Below are 20983 nucleotides of genomic sequence, written 5' to 3'. Positions count from 1 at the left end.
AACTTCTGAGGGAGAGAGGCAGAGGAGGGCCTGGCAGATTCTAAGGCAGTTCTGTTGAAAATGGTTGCTCAGCCGAAACCGGTTTGGCTCAGTGGTAGAACGTTGGTCTGCGGACTGGAAGGTCCAGGGTTCGATTCCGGTCAAGGGCATGTACCTTGGTTGCAGGCATATCCCTGATAGGGGGTGTGCAAGAGGCAGCTGGTCGATGTTTCTCTCTCATCGACGTTTCTAGTTCTCTATCCCTCTTTCCTCCTCTCTGTAAAAAAATCAATAAAATATATTTAAAAAAAAAAAAAAAAAAAGTAAGAAAGAAAGAAAGAAAGAAAATGGTTGCTCAGCCGAAACCAGTTTGGCTCAGTGGATAGAGCGTCAGTCTGCGGACTGAAAGGTCCTAGGTTCGATTCCGGTCAAGGGCATGTACATTGGTTGTGGGCACACCCCCAGTGGGGGTTGTGCAGGAAGCAGCTGGTCGACGTTTCTCTCTCATCGATGTTTCTAGCTCTCTATCCCTCTCCCTGCCTCTCTGTAAAAGGTCAATAAAATATAATTTTAAAAAATTATTGAGGACCTTCCGTCGCTATCACTGTAGATGTTAACACAATGTAAAGGTAAATAGCATCTTAGTGATTCTGTGAGGACAGTTTTGACCTTGCTGACCTGCTCAAAGAGTCCTGGACACTTGACAGAGGTCCATGCACAACACTGAAAAACCTCTTAGGGACCTTATTAAACACTTTAGCCTCTGTTTCTTCATCTGTACGATCATAATAATGCCTCCCCGTGGGGTTGTTGTGAAAATTAGACAAGATAGGATGTGTGAGGTGCCCAACACACAGCATACTCATTAAACGTAAGTTTGCCACCCCTCCCCTTCCCTCTGTGCCCCACCCAGAAGCATTTAGTGAACTCCTACTGATTCCTCAATACCCAGCTCATTTTCTCCTCTGAGAAGCCTCCCTTACAGTTGTATGCTGTGACCACAGGTAGCAGACAGCAGGATAACTGCTTCTATGGCTGTCCTCAAAACCGGACCATGAACTTCAGAGGGCAGACACCATGCCTTACCATGCTAGTAACCCTATATATATATATATATATATATATATATATATATATATATATATATACATACATACACACATACATATAGCGAGGTCCCCAGTAATTGGGCGCTGAATGAATAGTCTTTTTCCAAGTTGGCTGCACGTTCACTTCCTCACCGGAGGATGGAATCACTGTTCTCAGAGAACGCCATAAGACTGCATTAACAATATGGATGTGCATCAACAGGGGAAGGACGTCCTGGGAGGGACCCAGTTTTCTTACCAAAATGGCCCACGTCTGCCCTGACAGAACCACCCTAAATCTCCTTGTGGGCTCTGCTGGTGTGGCTCCAGCGGGCATCAGACACATGGCTTTGGAGTCATTCAAACAACAGCCACTCCTGTGTGACCTTGGGGAGGGCTTATAACATCTCTAGGCCTTAGTTCTCTCAGCGATAAGTTAATCATGGTGAGTGTCTCTGTACGGGGTTTGAAAGGATATAAGATGCTATCTAAGCATCTGTGTCCCCTCCTCTATCAATTCCTGGGATCTACAGGAGAGACATGGAAAATTCCATCTGCAGCCTCTCTGGAGTGGTGCAGTGGGAAGCACTTCCTGGTGCTCCTGACTACTATTAATTAAGGGGCGTCTGTGTGCCAAGCCCTGTGCAAAATGGCTTTCAAATAGTTTCCATTTCCTGCCTTCCCTGAGGATGACGGGAACAACGGCCCTCAACTAGGTTTCACGAAGTCCTGGTTACAAGGGCCAACTCTGGGCCCTCTGGATGGCACTGAGGGGTCACTGGTGGGCACTACAGCCCCAAAGAGGAGCAAGAAAGAAATGAAACAGTAACCCAACACAATCACATGCCTTACAGGCGCCGAGAAAGAGGAAGGTACGCTGCTAATTAGGAAACAGTTCCTTCCTCATCATGAATTTAGATTTGTCCTGTCCTTGCTAATCAACTCTGGCCTTAAGAGATGTGGTTTTATGCACATATAATAGACTCAATAATTAAAGATACAGAAGAGCTCACAGCTGGGGTTAGGGAGGGGGGCTATGCCCCCTCCTGGGGTTGCTCAGCAGAATATTGGGGACCAGCAGGCATTCATGGGAATGGTGCTGAAGTCATGGGGTGATCCTCCAGACTGAAAAATCAGTGAAGAGGAATACACCTACTCTTCTGTTCCCCATGGCAATTCACTTGTTTCCTCAAGCCTAACCCACACAACTCAACCCCACAGTCCTAGACCGCAATGTCCCATGACTGCATGGTAGTGATTTTCAATCTATTCACTGGGACCCAATAGAGGGCTGTGGGAAGTGGTTATAGGGTTAAGCCTCAGACTGACCTGCTGGCAAAGTCACAAACAAGTCCCAGCTTGGAGGGCACAGTCCTCTCAGCATAATTAAGGTTGATCTTGTGACTGCTCCCTAGATCTTTCCTGGGTAGCTATCGATAGTTGGCTGTGGGAGGGGCAGCAAGTGCTGCCAAAACAAGTGAAACTTACAAGAACATTGTAGATTACCTTGTTTGCCTCTGATTATAAATAAAGCATCAGCTTTGCAGTTTGGGTCTCTTCTGTGGCCTTAGCCAGGCATGGAAGATCCACCTAGACCCAGCTTTTTGTCTTTGCCTATCTTTATGCTTCATCCTTCACTGGCCCTCCCTCAGGCTCGCCAAACCCTTGGCTGTGCTGGCGAGGCTCAGAGGGCCATGACATCAATTGAGTAAGTTGACCAATCTGTCTTTTTTAATGACAGAGCAGACTAGAGAAGAAAATCTCAGAGTATGTCTTTGGTCAGAAAAGTACTATTACTTAAAACTTTTGATTATATTGATGATTCTCTCTCATCATTGATGTTTCTATCTCTCTCTCCCTCTCCCTTCCTCTCTGAAATCAATAAAAGTATAGATGTTTAAAAACACTTTTGATTATATTTTCACATATATATGAATCTAAGCGTACCACAACTTAATGTAAAATATGAGTCTTGTTGTATGTAACAGTCCAAAAAGTTTGAAAATATTGCCTTAAAGGAAGATTGTCCGAGGAGAACTAGAGAACAAAGAAATCACCATCCTGGCCTTTGAGTGCCAAGAGCCAAGGTGTGTGGCAGGAATGGCGTAGAACACAGTGGGCTGAGGGAGGGGACGTGAGGAGGGCCTCAGAGACAGGTCAGGAGCCAGACCATCCTATCCCATCTGGAGACCACCTGGCTGAGCAATCTCCACTGGCGAGAGCCTCACGTACATCCTGACACTTAAATGCCAGATGTGGCCATGGCCTTGCATAAGGAGCCCTTCTGCTCATCACCTAGTAACATCCCCCTACTAGTGGCCAGGGTACTGTGCCCCCAGTGGTCTGGGCCCATCTGGTGGGGACAGATACCTTTCAGAGGCCCAAGATGCTTGTTAGCCCCCCAGGGTCTGGACACACACATGGGGTTACAGTGTGGAAGGGAGCACCCAGCCATGTCAATCTTCAGTAGCCAAGCCAGGACAGACCCCCAACCCGCCCCCCTGCCCCCACAACTCAATTATAAAGGTAACAATACATTTGGGAAGCAGACGAAACACTGGGTTTTGTGACACTGATGACAATGGGATCTTTGGGGCCGGTGGGGTCACGGAGAAGACAAACTCTAAGGCAGGTGCTCAGAGGGTGCACACCACAGTCTGTACCGTGGGAGAGTTTCATGCCTGATGAGGATGCTTAAGGAAAGGCTGAGGAATACTGGTCCAGTTCCCTCTGCGTCTCTAGGCACCAAGGCCCAAATGACCATGGACAGATAAATGGATAAACAGAATGTGAAATAGCCATTAAAATTGAATATTATTCAGCCTTAATAAGGAAGGCAATTCTGATGCATGCTTCCACATGAACACTGAAAGCATTATTCTAAATGAAATAAACCAGACACAAAAGGACAAATACTATATGATTCAACTTAGGTACCTGGAATGTCAAATTCATAGACACAGAAAGTAGAATAAAGTTATCAGGGGCTGGGGCAGGAAGAGTGGGGAGTTGTTATGTAATGAGGAAGGAGATTCAGTTTGGGATAATAAGAAAGTTCTAAGGATGGATAATGGGCATGCTTGCACCACAATGTGAATGTGTTGAATACCACTGAATTGTATTTTAAATGGTTAAAATGGTAAATTTGGTTAACGTATATTTTGCCACAATAAAAATAATTTTAAGGCCCCAAGAGTGAAACAACTCAACACTTAGAGTTGCTGTCCCTGGTGTGTGAGGGACACTGACTTTCATGAGGGGAATGATGTTCAAAAGTATACCAACCTTTTCCAGTACCTGTTATGTGCCTGGTACAAGACTGGGGCAGGATCAGTTAAAGGGGGTGCAGATGCCACAGCCATCCTGCCCTCCTATCCAATCAGAGAAAGAATCAACCCCACTTCCTGGAGCTGAAGGTGTCGGGGAAAGGACCTGATATTCCCAAGACTGGCCCACTGAACCAGCATCCGGGCAATCACATCCTTGCATGGTGCCCCCCACATTGATCTGGTCCAGCCCTGGAGCCAAAGGAGAGCCAGCAGCTTCTACGGGCCCCCAGAAGCCCTGAATGTCCATGTAAGAAGTGCAGCTACTCTGCTGGAGGGATGTGCCAGAGAGGCAGAGAGGCCCAGGGTCTCCACACCTAAAAGCAGGGACAGTCACAGGCTTTATGAAAATCCAGCAGGGCCCTACCCAGTTTGGATCGGTGGATAGAGTGTTGGCCTGTGGACTGAAGGGTCCCAGGTTTGATTCCGGCACATGCTTGGGTTGCGAACTTAATCCCCAGTAGGGGACGTGCAGGAGAAAACTGATCAATGATCCTCTCTCATCATTGATGTTTCTATCTCTCTCTTCCACTTCCTTCCTCTCTGAAATCAATAAAGAAATATATATTTTTTTTAAAAATCCAGCAGGGACCCAAAGAGATATTTATATGCCCATATTTGCAGCAGCATTATTCACAATAGTTAAAACATTTAAACAGCCCAAGCATCAACCGATAGATAAGTGGATAAACAAAATGTGAGATGTACATACAATGGAGTATTATTCAGCCTTAAAAAGGAAGGAAATTCTGACACAAGCTACAACATGGATGAGCCTTGAGGACATTATACGAAGTGAAATAAGCTTGGGGAGGGGGAACGGGGAGATATTATTTGACAGGGATAGAGTTCAGTTGGGGAAGATGAAAGAGTTCTGGAGATGGATGGTGGTGGTGGTTGCACATGGTATGGATGTACTTAATGACACTGAACTGTACACTTAAAAATGGTCTCTGGTCGGAGACCTCCAGTTGGCTACCCCTGGCTAGGTGGTCTGTAAATTCTGGAGGTCTCTGGTTGGACGGTGGGGCTCAAAGACTCCATTCATTGACCTGGTGATAATGTGGGTATACCCTTCATAATTTGTCCATCAAAGCAGGGTCTCTCAATGTGGGCACTATTAACATTGAGGCTGAATATTTATTGTGGGAGCGGACTACGCACTGTGCGATGTTTAGCGGCATCCCTGCCCTCTACCCACTAGATGCCAATAGTGGGAGCACACGCCCCCTCCACACCACACCCAGTGATGACAACCCAAAATGTCTCCAGACAATGCCAAATGTCCCCTAAAGAACAAAATCACCCCCAGGTGAGAATCCCTGCATTACAGCATACATTTGTATTTTAAGTTCTTTACTTGGGTCTTAAATTTCACAACTAAAATGGCTTTTATTTTAATAGGAAAAAAATCTTAGAGAATATATGTCAAATTATTAAAAATTAATTCAAAGTGCCAGGATTTGGGGCCATTTATCACTCTTGCCTCACGCCCCTCTATATATATCCTTTTACACACTGAGTGCATATTAAGTTCTCAAAAAGAAAGCAGAAGGCTATTGTCAGTGCTTTAAGGTCACCTCTAATGTTTAAAAAGCCAGAGAATCCAGTATCTCCTTAGCCCACCTTCCCTACAAAGAGGAGTCAGGTCTGCTCTTCAGTTGTATCTCAACCTTCAGGCAGTTCTATGAGATTCCCCCAGGCTCCTGTGCAAAAGTCTAGAGACCTCCCAGGAGATGGAAGGGAGAAGGGGGGGGCGGGGAGCGGGGTTAGCTGGAGGGACACATGGAGGGAGGAGGGGGAGAGAAGAGACAGTAGTGATTCCGTTTTCTGGCTTGTGGCCCCTGGGAAGCCAATAGAAATTCACCAGGTGGGGATACAGGAGAACCGAACGTCAAGGAAATGAGCCTAAGCTTCAGGTTTTGTTCTTGGGTGCATTGCCAACATCTGGAACATCACCCAGCCTCTAGTAGGTGCTCAATAAAAATGTGTCCAATGAACTAAATGCATGAATGGAGGGACATCATCACATTACGGGACAGGAAACGGGCAGGGCAGAAGAAAGGACAGATCACTACATGCTACAAGACATTAAGCTGCTCGTTCACAAAGACCATTCGTCAAAAGTACCTCTACAGCCTCGCAACTCAAGGTAGTTTTAGTTAACCAATTAGTACAGGAACAAGGGAAGGATAAAGATTCATTCATCCCCTCTGCCCTGAAGCCTGAGACAGGGAAACCAAAAAAAGTACCTACCCCCGGGGTCAGGCCTCCCAAAGCTCACAGTCTATTTTGGGAGGCAGGTCCTGAAATTACATCCGAGGCTGGAATGCTGGGGGAACAACTGCTTGGAAAGTGGGGCCAGCCAGGCCCATGCGCCGGGGGCCCCTCGTGGGAGCCCAGCCCAGGGCGAGGCTGGCTTCTCTGCGAGCAGGCCACAGTCCCATCTGTGCCGTGGGGGGGTTGGGCTCAAGGGTTCTCACGCACATCTCAGCACATCTGACACATTTGGAGTCCGTTTAGAAACACCTGTATCTGGGCCCCTCCTCCAAGAGAGAGGAGGGGGCAGGGAGGCTGGCAGTGAATGTGTTTAAAGCTCCCCAAGTGACTCTGATGTGCAGCCAGGTTGGCTACCCCCGGCTAGGTGGTCTGTAAGTTCTGGGTCCGATCCTAACGGCCCCCCCCTCTAAGCATCAGCTCAGCCCCAAACTCCAGCATGAAGTCCCCCTGGGAAAGGCGGGGAAGGCCACATTGATTTCACCTTTCACACCTCCCACCAATGTCTCTCGAGGTGTGTTTCCAAAATGGAAATAGGCCGTCAATGCTGACGTTCGAGACCTCTATGGATGGGACCCAGGTGTCTGTCTTTCAGGCACAGGAAAGCGTGAAGACGACTGTCCCATTCTGCATGGAGGTTTGGACCAGAAAAGGCACAAACACTTCAGAGCCCCTGCCTGCACCCAGCCCAGGCATTCTGGTGCTCAGGATAGGCGGCTGCTCTCCAGGAGTCACAAGGCCCTATGTGTGGAGCTGAGTACTGAGCACAGACCTGGCTGAGTGAGTGTGCTAGCAGACCTAACCAGGCGCTGTGCCTCCGAGGAGGGACTAATGCGAGCCAGGGGAATCCTGGGTGCCTCCCTGGAGGAGGTGGTATTGCACTGAGGCTTTGAAAGGCTTTGAAAAATCGGATATGTTATAATCTAGATTTCATCTTGCCCGGGACTTGTCAGTGCATAAATTGTAAAATGTTGTAACAAGTGGCACATGCAGAGACTGGGCGAGGACAGCAGCCATGCAGGCAGGCTGTCCAGAGCAACCACCAAGAGGGGGCCTCAATGGGTTACCTATTAAGTCAGCCTCCTGACTCATGGGTACTGCCCACTCCAACATGGGTACTGCCCACTCCCTGCCACAACCACAAGCTGGACAAATCATTTAACTTCCCCACGTGCAGGATGAGTTTAACAAATCATTTAACTTCCCCTATCTGCAGGATGAGTTTTGTAGCTACCAGAGACGTTACAGAGCCAGGGAAAGCTCGCCTGACATAGCTCAGTGGTTGGGCATCGACCAATGAACCAGGAGGTCACAGTTCGATTCCTGGTCAACCCATATGCCCGGGTTGTGAGCTGGATACACAGTGTGGGGCATGCAGGAGGTAGACAGGCAATGATTCTCATCATTGATGTTTCTATTTCTCCCCCTTCCTTCCTCTCTGAAATCAATAAAAATATATTTTATAGCTGAACTGGTTTGGCTCAGTGGACAGAGCGTCAGCCTGTGGACTGAAAGGTCCCGGGTTCGATTCCGGTCAAGGGCATGTTTCTTGGTTGTGGGCACATCCCTGGTAGGGGGTGTGCAAGAGGCAGCTGATCGATGACTCTCATCGATGTTTCTGACTCTCTGTCCCTCTCTCTTCTTCTCTGTAAAAAACCAATAAAATATATATATTTAAGAAAAATAAAAAACATAAAACATAACCAAGGAAAGAGCTGTGAACAGCCCCAGAAGAGTTCCAAAGCTTCCGAGAGAACAAGGCTGACATGAGCCCTTGGGCTCAGGGTCCTTTGGGAACTTCTTTTCCAGCCAGTGGTGGCCTCACAGTTTCTGCTCAGGAATGGCTTAGGCCAGGTTTGATGGACAAGAGAAAACTAGGAAGCTTGTCCGGAAGCTGCATTTCACGGTGGGCACGCAGGGCTGTCACCAATTAACGAAAATAGCAGTTTTCTAAAATGTTTCAACTCACACTTCTCAAAAGAGAAATGCAATGTAAATTATCCCCTAACAAATAATTAAAGCTGCACATAGTTACCACTGGGCCACACTGGTCTTCCATCTATGGTTATTAGTATTTGTGAGTCAGAGCTGAAAGTGCCCCCATTGTTTCCAAGCGTCATGAAACACCAGCCACTTCTTCCTAGAGAGTTGACCATCTTTTCTGATACATATATTTTTTTAATTCCACAAAACCACAGGATATGCATCCTGGTAAGTGGAAAGCTCTCTCTCCTCTCCTTATTTATCTTTCTTCACAGAACTGGGGTCCTGACTCACAGCCATTGTTCCTTCTCTTAATTTTGACAGATCCTTCCTCTTCCCTTTCCCCTCCTATGACACCTCCACTCATGGGAATGACTGACTGCCTTAAAGCAGGGGGTTAAAGGTGCCTCATAAGACCGGGTTGTAAGTCTTTTGTTGCCCCAAACACAGAAGAGAGAGGGGCAAGGGAGGAGTGGGCACTCTTATCTAAGCACCACAGGTAGGTACTTAGGCTCTTTGAATTAAAAAAAAAGGCCTTGACAACCCTCAAAATCCTGTATCAAGGCCGTATCTAACCTATTATGCTCCTTTACTCCCAAGTGAGACGTGATGCATTCAGTAAAGACAGGCCAATGAATGAATGAAAAAACGAGCCAAAGCACACCAGTCTACAGGCACAGATAAGGGCTCGCACTTTACTCCCTCTGGGTATCAGGGAGTTGTAACCATAGTCTTGGCGGGTATTTCTCAGTGGTTAGAGCACCTGCCCAAGCATCTAAGGGTCACAGGTTCGACTCCCGGTCGGTCGGTTGCAGGTTTGATTCCCAACCCCAGTGGAAGGCAACCAATTAATATCTCTCTCTCTCTCTCTCTCTCTCTCTCTCTCTCTCTCTCTCACTCTCTCTCTCTCTCTTTCTCTCTCTCTCTCTCTCCCCCACACCCCTTCTCTCTCTTTTTCTCAAAAAGCAATAAAAACATTTTTAAGTGGTAACTGTTGACATATCACAGCGCATGCACTTTTCCCAAATCCCAGAGCACGGTGGCAATGTGCTGTTTCATCCTCCCCGCCTTCTGCGGCAGACAGGGCTGAGATTCCCGTCCCTGCTGACAGAGGAGAAACCTGTGGCTGGGACCGGGGTTAGTGCTGGAGCCGGCGCTGCAGACCCCGCGGTGCGTGCGGAGAGGCGGGGGGCGCGGGGGCGCGGGGGCCAGGGGGCTCTCACCTCGGAAAGTCAGGCTGGCGACCGGGTCGCTGCGGTCCTTCTTGGCACTGGGGAGGTTGCTGGCCCTCGCCAGCAGGCAGCACAGCATGGCTCTGGCGCCGGGGTGCGGGCGCACCGAGCCCAGACACCCGCCGACGGGGAGCGGTTGCCTTCGCCGCGCCTCCGCGGACCAGTCCGAACGCCTGGGAGCGGCCCGGGAGGCCAGCGGACACCGCTGGGCGGACCCTCCCCACGGCGGGCGGGCGGGCGGGGCGGGGGGCAGGCGCGCCCCCGGCAGGCCCCGCCCGCATCCGGAGTGACAGCGCCCCTGACGCGGGAGCACGGTCCGCGGGGCCCGGGCGGACGCACCCGCCGGCCTGGCTCGCGGGCGCCCCCAGCGTCCGGGCCTCCCCGGCAGCCGGCTCCCGAGCCCCGGGCGCCTCCGGGCGGCCTCCCCGCCGCCGCGCGCCACGCCCGGAGCCCGGCGAGCCGGGGGCGCTGGGCGGACGGCGGCGCGAGAGGAAGGAGCAAAGGCGCGGGAGGACCGGGAGACCCAGGACCGGGAGACCCGGCCTCGGGGACGGGGACGAAAGTGTGTCTGCGGGAAACTGCAGCTTGGCGCGCGGGTGTGCGAGCGATGGAGCGCGCTCAGCGCCCGAGCCCCAGCCTCCGTGCCGCACGTCGGCCCCGCCACCCCGTGTCCGCGCTTGGAGCCCAGGCAGCCGGTCTGGCTGCTGGGAGCCCTGCGCTCAGACTCCGAGGCCCGAAACCCTCGAACCTGCCTCTGGTCCTTCTTCAGGGCAGTCCGGAGTCTCTCATCTCGGGGGACAGGGGTCTGCGTCCAAATTACATTGTGTCCTTGGAATACAGGGTCCGCTGGCAACACGCAAGAACACACACACACACACACATACACACACACACACGCACACACGCACGCACACACACCAGCCATCTCCAGGCTCCCTCGCCCCCACCGTGGGGGAAAGGGATGGTAGCGTGGGCCGGGGGTCACAGCCCTTAGCACACTTTCCCGAATTAGATGTGGTTCCTTTCCCACTGATGAACTTCTTAACCACAGGGGCCCTGGCTTCTCACTTCTGTATGCTTATACTCCTGCGCCCAGCACTGGACAGGTCCCCCTCCCGCCTCCCCATCCTCCCCGAGCTCCTTTCTCAGCCTAAATTCAGTAGCTAGTTATCATTCTGCTGCACCAAACCGCAGCCCCTTTCTCCCCTGTTATTTTGAGGATCCAGCGTTTTCATGTGGCGAAATGATAACCTGGTGAAATCCACCTCTGCCTACTCCACCCCTGCCCCCTAGCCGCTGAGGCTGCTGGAGAATACCAGCTAACCTGCTCAGCCCTGTCGCTTGATTTTTGTGACCCCTGACTCCGGTGGGCCCTCACCGCTGCTTGGCGATTACACTGTATTTCCAGCGTCTTCCATCTCCCTCTCTCCTAGACTGCTATTTCCCTTTTCTTACCCAAACCCACAGCAACCCCATCGCCACCCTCACTCTGCTTACTTCCTATTTATACAGAACACGTCCTCAGGCTCCCAGCCTCCTGGCCCCCGTGAGCCCAAATCCTTTGCCTTCCCTCCTGTTATGAATGAATCATCTGTACTCCTAAAATAAGGTGACCAGACGTCCCGCTTTTGGCGGGACTGTCCCGACTTTTACTTTTTTAAAATGCCGCGGGACAAATTGTTAAAAATCGGGGCTGTCCCGCCAAAAGCGGGACGTCTGGTCACCTGATAGTAGTTTCAGTTGTACAACATAGAAATTCAACATTTGTATACATTATGCTGTGCTCACCGTGATAAATCTAGGAACTATCTGTCACCATGCAACCTCTCCCTTCTCTTCACAGGCCACCCTCATTCCTCCCTTAGGCTTCAGCTTCAACAACACGCTGGCCTCCTGGTCTGGGCTGCTCCCCTGGCAAACCACCGCACAGCAGCACCGGCGCCATTGTAAGAATAACATGAGGGTGACTGCCTGTTTGGCGTCTGGCTAGCAATAAGAGGACAGGCCAAGGCCGTCTCAGTCAGCCAGGCATTCCAGTGCATAGTAAGGGCCCCCCCCGGGTTGGTGTGGGCATTGTCCTGGGCTTCCCAGTGTTCCTTCCACTGTCAGGCTAAGCCAGCGGTTCTCCATAAGGATAGTGCTGCCCCCTAGGGGGCGTTTCGGATATGATGATTTGGGATATTTTTACCCTGTTTCCCCGAAAATAAGACAGTTGTCTTATATTAATTTTTGCTCCCAAAGATGCGCTAGGTCTTATTTTCAGGGGATGTCTTATTTTTCCATGAAGAAGAATACGGTACACATTTATTGTTAAATGAAAATAAAGGAAATTCATTACCTGTATACGGTACGGTAGTACGGTAGTTGTCAACACAAACCAGACAAACTGTGAATCCTACAGTATCAAAAATTTGCTCATTTATTCAATGACAATCATGTCATCGTCTTCTGGAACATCATCATAACAATCCAATTCCTGAATTTCCTGGTGAATTTCTTGTGACTCCATTTCTCTCAGAATCAGTGGACCAAATCTCTCATGTTTAGCCTAGGAGGGGCCTTATTTTTGGGGGGAATGCCTTATATTTCACTCAGAAGGAAACCTGTAAATAGGTCTTATTTTCGGAGGATGTCTTATTTTCGGGGAAACACGGTATTTCACCATGATTCCTGGCTTGCTCCTTTCCCCCACCACACCACACGCCACCCCATACTGCTGCTGTCAGTCAGCACAGGAAGTCTGTAGGCGAACTTTTCCAGTGAATCTTCCAAGGGACTTTCACAAACACGTGGCTTGTGTCCAAGGAGCAGGGTCTCCACACACCTGTTCTGTAAACCGGAAACGCAGCAGTTGGTGGCCTGGCTCCTGGACACTTCCTGCGGCTTCTTTTCCATACCAGCCTCCAACTTCCTGCCATGGCTGCTGTTCCCTGATCAGACAGCTGCCTGTGCTGGGGGGCATCATACCGGGGCCTCGTACTCCAGGGGGCTTCCTCCCCTGGGGATTGTGTCATGAATGCAGCTTTTCCTGGAGAGTGTGAGTGAGACCTGCCCTTGTCCCATAGGTCCTCTCCTTCCGCAGAAATTTTCCAAAGAGTTTTACATGGACACATAGAAGGACTACGTTTCCCAGCCTCTCTTGCAGCTAGATATGGTCATGAAAACTAGCGATGACCCGTAGGATGTGAGCAGAAGGGATACACGTAACCGCCTGGGTGTGTCCGTAGAGGAAAGGGGCATGCCTGCCTAGACACTGTACAGATCGCGATAGTGAGCCGCCGCCAACCATGTTGTCAGCCTGGGGATGGCAGAGCAACAAGCCAGAAGAACCTGAGCTCTTGACATGGGTCAGAACTGTACCAGCCAGGACTGCCTACACAGCAACTGTTATGTGAGTGAGAGAGACGATCAGGTTCACACCATCGTTAGTGAGGGCTTGCTAACAGTCAGGTATGTATCCTACCAAAAGCCGCAGGTAAGAGCAGATCCCTGGCACCCCTGACCATGCCAGCCCTACTGTGAAGGTGAGAGTGATGACATAGGAGCCACGTGGTGTAGCAAAGGGGAGAAGAGACCTGTTTTGAAGCTGAGTTTGCATAGCAAACCCAGGGTTTTTTTAAAAATATATTTTATTGATTTTTTACAGACAGGAAGGGAGAGGGATAGAGAGCTAGAAACGTCGATGAGAGAGAAACATCGACCAGCTGCCTCTTGCACACCCCCTACTGGGGATGTGCCTGCAACCAAGGTACATGCCCTTGACCGGAACCGAACCTGGGACCCTCCAGTCCGCAGGCTGATGCTCTATCCACCGAGCCAAACCTGGTAGGGTGCAAGCCCAGTTTTCACTTACAATGTCACGTTAACTTCAATGGCATTTCATTGCTCATAGAAGTAAGGGGGTAGGGGAGACCGAGGCTCACCCCCATCGCCTCACCGATGCAGTCTCGGAGAGGTGCTCACTGATAATCCCACGGGGGAGAAGACTGGCTGCCTGCTTTCCAGAGAGCCTGGGACAAAGGTCTCCAACATTAAATGAAACATTGAACCTCGGCTGCTCTCACTGGTGTCCCCAGGGGACACATCCAGTTCATAGCCCTGTTGTCTTTGACCAACACAATGTTTTATAACAATATTGTACTTTAAATAAATATGAGGAGATGTCCCATATTGTCTGGATTTTAGCTTCTCTTGAAAAAAAAACAGAGAAGCTGGCCCATGGACCCAAAGTCTCTGCCTAACACTGATCATCTGGCACCTGTGGATGCAGCATTGCCCTCTCAAGTCACCCCACTTGCCACCACTCTCCCAATAGGCACGTGCTTTTCCTTATCTTAGTTATGCCACCTGCAAGGCTTCTTGGATGTGTGCAGTGATTTCTTTCTTTTTTTATTTTAATATATTTTATTGATTTTTTTTTTACAGAGAGGAAGAGAAAGGGATAGAGAGCTAGAAACATCAATGAGAGAGAATCATTGATCAGCTGGCTCTTACACACCCCCTACTGGGGATGTGCTCGAAACCAAGATATATGCCCTTGACCGGAATCGAACCCAGGACCTTTCAGTCCACAGGCCGACGCTCTATCCACTGAGCCAAACCGGTTTCGGCAGCAGTGATTTCTTAGTATGTATACATGGTAACTATAATAATTATTATAACAAATATATATAATAGTTAACATGTGTTAAATGCCAGACACTATTCCAAGTGCTTTACATGGAGAAACACAAACTCTTCAGATCCACGCTGAAGCAGGTACTATTATTATCAACACTTCACAAGTGAGGAAACTGAGACACAGCATGGTTAAATAATTGGCCTAAAGACACACAGCTGGAAAGCAGCAGAACTATTCAAAATCCAAGACCCCAGACAGTCTGGTCCAGAGTCAATGCCCTCAGCTTCCATCTTTCTCTCCCTCTCCTTTGGTGCTCTTGTCCCACTGGAATGTGACCAAGGCTACCAGCTATCTGCCCTTCTGAGCCGCTCCACCCAACTTCACACTGGACTGGCTAAGCTTGGAATCAAGGTTACACTGCCCCCTTCTGGATGCCCCAGAGTACCTGCCTTACTCATTGCAGGCGGCCCCCCTCAGTGCCCCATGCTCATGATCCTGCTTATCAGACCCTGAACAGCCCCCATGGGTCTGCCAGAGCCCTGTGAGATGGCCTGGCATGAGGGTAATGTCTAGAGAGGGAGCGTTCTGGGCCAAGGGATGACCGAATGGTGCCATGAGGTCCAGAGAAGGTGATACAGGAGAGCAGAGACCCCTTGGAGATAAGGAAGAATCCTCTAGACCAGAGAGCAAGAGTGAGGCTGTCTGTGCCTGGGAAAGAAAGGGACTGACTGGCAGCACAGACAGTGCGTGAGCTGCGGCAGGATGTGCGCAGGCAACCTTAGATGGAGATTAGGCTCCAGGATGTGAGCCAGACCTGCATTCAAGTCCTGCCCTCCGCCCTAGCCGGTTTGGCTCAATGGATAAAGTGTTGGCCCGCAGACAGAAGAGTCCTGAGTTCAATTCCTACCCAGGGCACCTACCTCAGTTGCAGGCTCCATCCCCGGGCCTGGTCAGGGCGCATGTGGGAAGCAACCATTCAATGTGTCTCTCTCACATGGATGTTTCCCTCCCTCTCTCTCCCTTGCCCTTCCGATCTCTCTAAAAATCAATAAATAGAACAATATCCCCTAGTGAAGATTAATGAAAAACAATGTCCTGCCCCTCCCCCTTTACTGCTTGAGTCTTGTAAATCAGAGCTAAGACCAGAGGGAGGTGGTAGAGTGGGTAAAGATGAAGCTCTGGAGCTGGATCCTTCTTACTAGTATATAACATAACCTCTGTGTGCCTCAGTTTTCTCCTCCGTAAAATGGGGGTGATGATAGTTGCTACCAAATATGGTTGGTAGAAGGATTCCGCATCTACATATATGTACTTTGATAATTTTAACTGAAATGTGATATAGCTCATAATACGTAAGTTCTATTTAGAACAGTGGCTAGCACCTCATAAGTACATCAGTTAAATATGCCTTTTTCATAGGATTGTTGGGAGGATTTAAAGAAACAGCATCTGAAAATAGCACCTTGTTCATGCTTAATGAATACTCTCTCCTTGTGATTAATACATTTTCAAAATCAAAATCCTCCATCTTTCAGCCATTTATCTTACACTGTGTTCCCTGAAGCCTTGTACTCCCCCACGTTTGGACCCCAAGTACGGTCCTCCCTGTGCTGGCTGTGGGTTTGCCCAGGTGGAGGCAGCACATGCTATGCTTTCCAAAGCGCTTTCTTTTTTTAAAAAAAAATATATTTTTTATTGATTTTTTACGGAGAGGAAGGGAGAGAGATAGAGTTAGAAACATTGATGAGAGAGAAATATTAATCAACTGCCTTCTGGACACCCCCCACCGGGGATGTAACCACAACCAAGGTACATGCCCTCAGTCCACAGGCCAATGCTCTATCCACTGAGCCAAACTGGTTTTGGCCCAAAGCATTTTCTTATTCGGAGCCATGGATGCTAATAACAGAGGGACTCGTGGCGGAAGTGGGGTCACTGTGAGACCTTGGCCAGGCCCCTGCACTTCTCTGGGCCAATGTGCTCATCTGTAAAGGAGAATAATAGCCCTGCCCTTTGACCTGTCGACACAAGAATGTCCAGCCTTAAGAAAAAATCTTGTAAAAGTTTAAACCAAGCTGAGGAAGATGGCAGAGAAGCAAAATCTCAGCGGGTTGAGAAAATGTTCCAGAGAAAGTCAGTTTGACAGCTACAGACAAATCTCATCTCTTGGATGTCTCCCATCTGGAACAATTCGGTTCTCCACCAAGTTGTTCACAGAAAAAAAAAAAAAAAGTCTCAGTTGTTAAACCAAACTTCGGTTTTTGAACCGACAACCCTTTCAAGCTGATACCTCAGCTTGACAAAAAGCCTTTCTCAGGCAACAAAGGAGAGAATGTTTTTGTCGCTAACAAAATTAACAATTAGCACAACTTTAAAATTTAAAAAAAAAAAAAGCCATCTAGAGTGCTGATGTTGCTAAGAGTGTGGAAGAAACAACGATCACAGACAATGGAAGAGGGAGAAACACTGCTGTTGATTTGGAAAAGCAGCTAGCCAGTGACGGCTGTTTTCGGAGGCGGTGACATATGAACAAGCAAAGATGCTGCAAGCCGACCTGCAAGACATCCCGGGACCAAATGCTCAGTGACTCTGTTTAAGGCTGGTAGGGGGTGGTTGGATAAAGTTAAGGAAAGAAGGGTTTATTTACAGCTTAAACAGTACATGAGATGTGTACTGTATATAAGAAAGGCTAAAACGGGGAATTATTTGGGGGTCTGGAACAGACTAATTCCATTTACATTATTTCTAACGGGGACGGAAATGATTCTGTTTTTGGAATAAGTTGAGTTTGAGAACCGAGGTTCCACCGTATTTTATACATTATAATCAAAGGAGGAGCCTTAAGGAGGGCCGCATGAAATTCATTGGTGATAGATTAGGGAGGCAGGCTCAGGACCCCATTCATTATTCACTGGTTCCTTTCTCCTATGAGGGTCCTTTCGCAAAGCCCGGGGGGGGGGGGGGGTCTCTGGGACTGGATAAAGAGTGAAAGGGAGAAATACACCCTCCTATTACATTGGCGGTGGGTACAGGATAGTTAGCATTTACAGCATGTAGAGACGGTTGGCACCCTGAGGGGTTGTGAAAAGGAGATTACTTTGACATTTCAAAGGAATGTTACCTTCGATACAAAAAGACAGCCACAGGCCCCCTGAGGTAAAGCTTGACCTTAGTCAAGGAAGCTGCATGCCTGGGACGTGACTGCCCCTTGACCCACTTTCAGTCAGGAATTTTTATGTTCATTCCACTCCGTGTGGTGACTTTCGGTCTCTGAGTTTGCAAAGGGCTGCCCCGCTGGCCTCCCCTGAGCTCTGGGGTTTCGTCTGTGGACCTTTCTGGTCCGCAGGCCTCACAAAGCTGCTGTGAGCAGGAAGCGGGAGGAGACAGGTGCCCGGTGGGGTAGTGTCATCAGGGAGCCAACCCTAACGGGCCTGGGGCGGCCAGGGCAGGGCCGGCCGGTGAGGAAGGCCTCCCAGAAGGGAGTTCTGCTCGGGGTAGTGTGTCCCTGAGACCAGTGCCTTCCCTGCAATCAGTCACCAACCTGGCCCTGGCAGGGAGAAGGAGGCCCAGCAGGCTGAATGCCGCGGGGAGGCCAAATTTGGACTCGGGCTAAGAGGTTGGCCAGTGCAGGAGGTGGAATGTGCCAGGGCTGGGGGGGGAGGGACTGCATTCCCGGTGACTGCCTGACAGTGACTGTGATGACTTCCGGTGGGGGTTCCAGCCAGCCCCTCCACAGGCTGAGGGTGCTCCCCGTCAGCACAGAGACCTGCTCTTCCTCCCCAAGGGAGGGGGACCCCACATCCAGGAGCCAAGCAGCAAAAAACAGGCAGGACCACAGACGGACATCAGGCAGATGGGGGGAGGGGCTCAGGCAGAGCCAAGGATGTGGATGGAGGATGGGAAGGACTGATCCATAGACAGCCCTGGAGGCTGAAATAATGACCAGAGAGGAACCGCACCAGCAATACTTCCTGTGGGCGAAGCACGTCTGGGTTAGAGAGCGCTTCCCCATTCATTATTCACTCGTTCCTTTCTCCTGCGAGGGTCCTGAGCCTGCCTGGGTCGGGGGAGCAGGGGGATCATAAAGTGTGAGGCAGTGTGTGTGTAGGGGGGATACTGGGAGGTGGGGGTGTGTGTGGTCAGGGAAGTGGAGGAAAATCAGGACCCCAGAGGAGACAAGGCCCCTAAGATTAGAGGCAGGGGCTCAAAGTGGGCCCTCTCAGGGCTCATCTGTGCACTGGGCCGACCTCACAAAGCTGCTCAGCCCGCAGGTGAGAGATGGGGGCGGGGGGGGGGGGTGCTGGAGGGAGAGGCAGCTGCTTCATGCACAGGGCGCCTGTCCTCCCTCCACAGCCTGGGAATCTCCTCCCCCCCACCCCCCCCCCTTCAGCCACGGGGGTATTTTCAGTATAAATAGTGTTTCCTGGAGTCGTACGACATGGAGCCCAGGGCCCTCAGCCCAGGCTGCAAGCAGGTGAGGAAACAGGAAGTGCAGAGGCCCCCCTTCCTGCCCTTGCCCTCCCCCTGGAAACACCTCCTAAAGCTCCTTTCCAGAGGCAACTGCGGGAAACTGCGAACAGGTCCAAGGGGCACGTGAGGAAAAGCACGCAGCTGGAGGGTCCCCTCCAAACACAGCCGGAGAGTCACCTCTAATCCCCCCTCTGTCCTGCCTCCTGGTCCAGGCTGCTTTCCTGGCGCAGGCCCAGGCGCGCGTGTGTGTGTGTGTGTGTGTGTGTGTGTGTGTGCCGTTGTGAACACATGCCTGTGTCCTCTTAGTGTCTCCGCTCCTTGGAACACCGCAGGTGTCACATGCACTCGCAGATGTGCAGGGGTGTGGGAGCAGGTGTGCACACGGGCACCTGGGGGTAGATGAAGCTGAAAGGGGGGTTCCGCTGGATGACCAGGGACCCCGATACTCTGGGTTCCAGCTGCCTGGGATGCAGCGGCTTCTCCAGGGAGAAGGGGATGGCTGCCATGGAGGCTGAGAGGACGCACAGGGCGGGTGGAGAGGAGTGTGGGAGCTTCTCCCACAGCATGGCTCCAAACCCACAGAGCCGGCGGTGTAGCCCAGCTCTGGCTTGGCCCTGAGGGGGTGGAGGGGAAGCTAATCCGGCCCAGCCTTCACCTCCTGAAGGAAAGTCCTCAGACCCTTGTGGAGATCACCCTGTGGGAGATCCCAATCTGACAGGGGAGAGGCTCCCAGCTCGCAAGCTTCCCCCCCCCACTCCCCCACCCCCACCCCCGCTGATGGAGATACCACCCCCACCCCCCACCCAGGTATCACCCCCACGCGCTCCAGTCTTGGGGCAGAGGAAGGAAGTCCTTTGAGGTTGGTGCTGGTGACAGTTGTTCCTGCCGCTAAATGTTCCCCATCCAGTGCCCAAAGCCAAGGTGGTGACCCCTGGCCTGGTGGGCGGTGCCTCTGGCCCTAGTGGCTGCCGGCCTGCCCTCCTAGCCTGGGACTGAGACCAAAGGCCTGGGCCTGGGCCCCCGGGGAGAGCTGGGCTATAAATAAGCCTGGGACCCAGCCTGCCGGGGAGAGTTGGGGAGCCCACAGCCCAGAAAGACCTGTGCTAAGAGGTGCCGCCTGTGGAAAGAGATCCTGATCCCGCCTGCCAGGCCCACCTTCGCCCCGACCTGGGCTCAGCTGCCCGGCCCGAGAAGCGCAGCTCGGCCACCACTCCCTCCCTGCCTGGCTTTCTTTGAGGCCCCACAGCCAGCCTGGCCGGGGCGGTGAGTTTTGTCCGCAATGGGGAAGCCTCGGGGTCCCCTTCCCGACCCCCCACCTCCAGGCCGGCCCCCCTACCTGCAAACACCGCGGAGCAGTAGGCATCGCTGATGTCGGCGTCCGGGGTTTGCACGTTCTCGGCGTAGAGGATGAAGACCCGCAGCATGGCTGGCACGCGTTAGGGCGCTGCCCACAGGGCGCGGAGGGCCGGAGAAGGGCGCAGAGAGCCGCTCAGGGTCCCTCCCTGGAGCCCGCGCTCAGATCTGTCCTCCCGGCGGAACGGCCGGCCCGCGGCTCCCCGGCGGCCTCAGTCTCCGCTCCGCTGCGCTCACCCCGCCGCTCCGCGCGCCCTCGGGGCAGCCGGGGGCTTCAGCTCTTCCTCCACCTTCGCCGCCTCCGGGCTCGGCGGGGCGGTGAGTCAGAGCGGCGGCCGCAGACCCCGCCGATGACACGGCATTCTGCACCTGGCCGCGCGCACGGGCTGGGCGACGGCCGCGGCCGGGCTGGACCAGCGCTCCCGGCGGCGCAGGAGCGGCCAGAGCTCCCCGCGGGACAGCCGGGCCGGCCCCGCCCCTGGCCCTCCTCCGCCTCGCAGGGAGCGGGGCTCTCCCTCCTCCGGGCCGGGGAGCCGGCACTCCCCCGGAGCCGGGACCGGGACGCCCGGTGGCAGCGGGATGGGGCCTGGCGGGGGAGCAGGCGCTGGGAGCCTCCGGCTGAGGAATTCCATTGACAAGAAGCATCGGCCGCCT

The 20983-nt window shown here is 51.8% G+C and overlaps 1 protein-coding gene across 21 annotated transcripts in view; it reads right to left on the bottom strand.

Annotated features, from left to right (window-relative positions):
- DYSF (dysferlin) overlaps positions 1 to 20781 on the bottom strand; it is a 192137-nt gene extending 171356 nt beyond the window's left edge. For 8 of the 21 annotated variants that reach the window (XM_084901155.1, XM_084901142.1, XM_084901146.1 and 5 more), the window contains exon 1: positions 9877 to 10176. In XM_084901155.1, coding sequence (XP_084757281.1) covers positions 9877 to 9964 — 88 coding nt within the window. In that variant the 5' untranslated portion in view covers positions 9965 to 10176. Of the gene's footprint in view, positions 1 to 9876; positions 10179 to 20312 lie in introns of those variants that run through there. The other 13 variants (XM_084901143.1, XM_084901159.1, XM_084901147.1 and 10 more) reach the window with 4 other exon arrangements.
- Between the last annotated feature and the right edge of the window lie 202 nt (positions 20782 to 20983).

The sequence above is a fragment of the Pipistrellus hanaki genome, assembly GCF_964339955.1.
Source record: "Pipistrellus hanaki genome assembly, chromosome: 12".
Lineage (NCBI taxonomy): Eukaryota > Metazoa > Chordata > Mammalia > Chiroptera > Vespertilionidae > Pipistrellus > Pipistrellus hanaki.
This window is presented reverse-complemented; position numbering and strand designations above follow the sequence as displayed.